We start from the raw sequence: 1,549 nt of genomic DNA, 5'->3' as shown, positions 1-1,549 counted from the left end.
TGTGTTGCGTTGCATTGATTGTTTATGCTTCTTTAACAGCAACACATATCCAAAAGATACAACCGCTTGGGAAGAGATGTGGGGGAAGAATGGAGTCCCCAGCCTTTTGCACCTCCTCGAAGCCAGCAGCACTAAAATCGGCTGCGTCATCGGGAAGTGCGTAAAACAAACAGATTCGCCAGAAGGAGCCGCACCAACAAAGGCTACGCTATTCTGTGAATTAAGTCCTGCAGCAGCAAAGGGCCAGGCCGCCTTCAGGTATGCTCGGTTTTTTGGATTTGAATTTTTGGATGGTTCTTACGCAAGGATTTAGACGTGCACAGCTTCAGCAAATGGAAATGTACTTTTTGTTTCTGTCTGTTTGTTTCGTCTTTCGTGCAGCGAGGAGTACTTCAACGAACTTATTGCACGAAAAGATGAACTAAGCAGTATGACGGAAGACGATCTAACCAGCTCTGCAAATGTTGCCGTTCCCAGCATTCTAACTGCCGGTTTGGTCGCCATCCTGGCAGCTATCTCTGCCTAGACAGGCAGGTTTCCGCCGCCTAGGTAGCTAGCTAGCTAGCTAGCGACCTAGTTATTCCGCTTATCCGTCCGCCGGTATGCAGAGCGAATAGCTGTCGAAACCGCCGTTGTTTGCCTCAGTATGCGAAGGTTCACTTGCTGCGTGATTAGCCTAACTGTAGTTGCTGCTCCGAGCAACATGCTCGATAGAGCATTGAGGTGAAAAGCAGCGAATCTATGAAGAAATATCAGAGTGTAAACTTTACATTATGAGGCCTTTCCACCTCGCATGGCGCTTGCGGTTTTCCTTCGGCCTTGTTTTTATGATCCGACTCTTGTTTGTCCGTGAATATCATTATTTATCCGTGTACATCTCTGCTAGGCAGACGAACGGTATGTTGGTGCAGAAAGCTGCACTAGATACTGAAACAAAGAAATTCATATCAAAAGAATTGAATTGATATCTGAAGTCACTCAATATCTAAAGAATCTCAGAAGCCATACAACAGAAAGACCACGGAAATGAAAATTAAGAATATGAACAACTGCATAGCTGTTTGTGATTTGCCGTTAGTGAAACTTTAGTACCCCCCAAAATTAATGTAATTGTATGTATATTAATATGTTCATTTGAATATTCAGCACAACGCAACCAGCTTTCCTTGTTTTTCAGTTGAAAACAAGCATAGCACAGCCACAGAAGAGATGCGCAGACAGAGACACAGTGAATACAATAACATAGACAAACAATGATGTAGCAATAGTTTACAGAGATGCGGAAACAAACAAATCAAAGGAAACATATATAACCAGACAAATGCACGCTTTTCATAGGTTTGCTTGCCCCCATAGGAATAGATATTGCAAATGTAAACACAGTCGGAGGATAACTTTATACGGTTTATGCTGCTCCTTGAAAGATCATATATATCAGATTCCAGCAGTACTGTTTTCCCTAACACTCGCCGACTTCACCGATATATATGTATATATTGTTGCTCTAATACAGTATGTTTAAGCTGCCCAAGAATAGATTTCAAGGCTT

General features: G+C 42.7%; 1 protein-coding gene across 1 annotated transcript in view; it reads left to right on the top strand.

Moving 5' to 3' along the window:
• Positions 1–526, top strand: part of EMH_0010920 (uncharacterized protein) — a gene marked incomplete at both ends in the record, with an annotated part of 1,353 nt that extends 827 nt beyond the window's left edge. Inside the window, 2 exons of the mRNA XM_013499076.1 lie at positions 40–258; positions 382–526. Of these exons, the coding sequence (XP_013354530.1) occupies positions 40–258; positions 382–526 (364 nt within the window). The remainder of the gene's footprint in view (positions 1–39; positions 259–381) is intronic.
• Between the last annotated feature and the right edge of the window lie 1,023 nt (positions 527–1,549).

Source organism: Eimeria mitis, genomic scaffold (genome assembly GCF_000499745.2).
Source record: "Eimeria mitis Houghton genomic scaffold, Emh_scaff397, whole genome shotgun sequence".
NCBI classification, from domain to species: Eukaryota; Apicomplexa; class Conoidasida; order Eucoccidiorida; family Eimeriidae; genus Eimeria; species Eimeria mitis.
The sequence above is the reverse complement of the archived record's forward strand: the minus strand, read 5'-3'. Positions and strand labels throughout refer to the sequence as shown.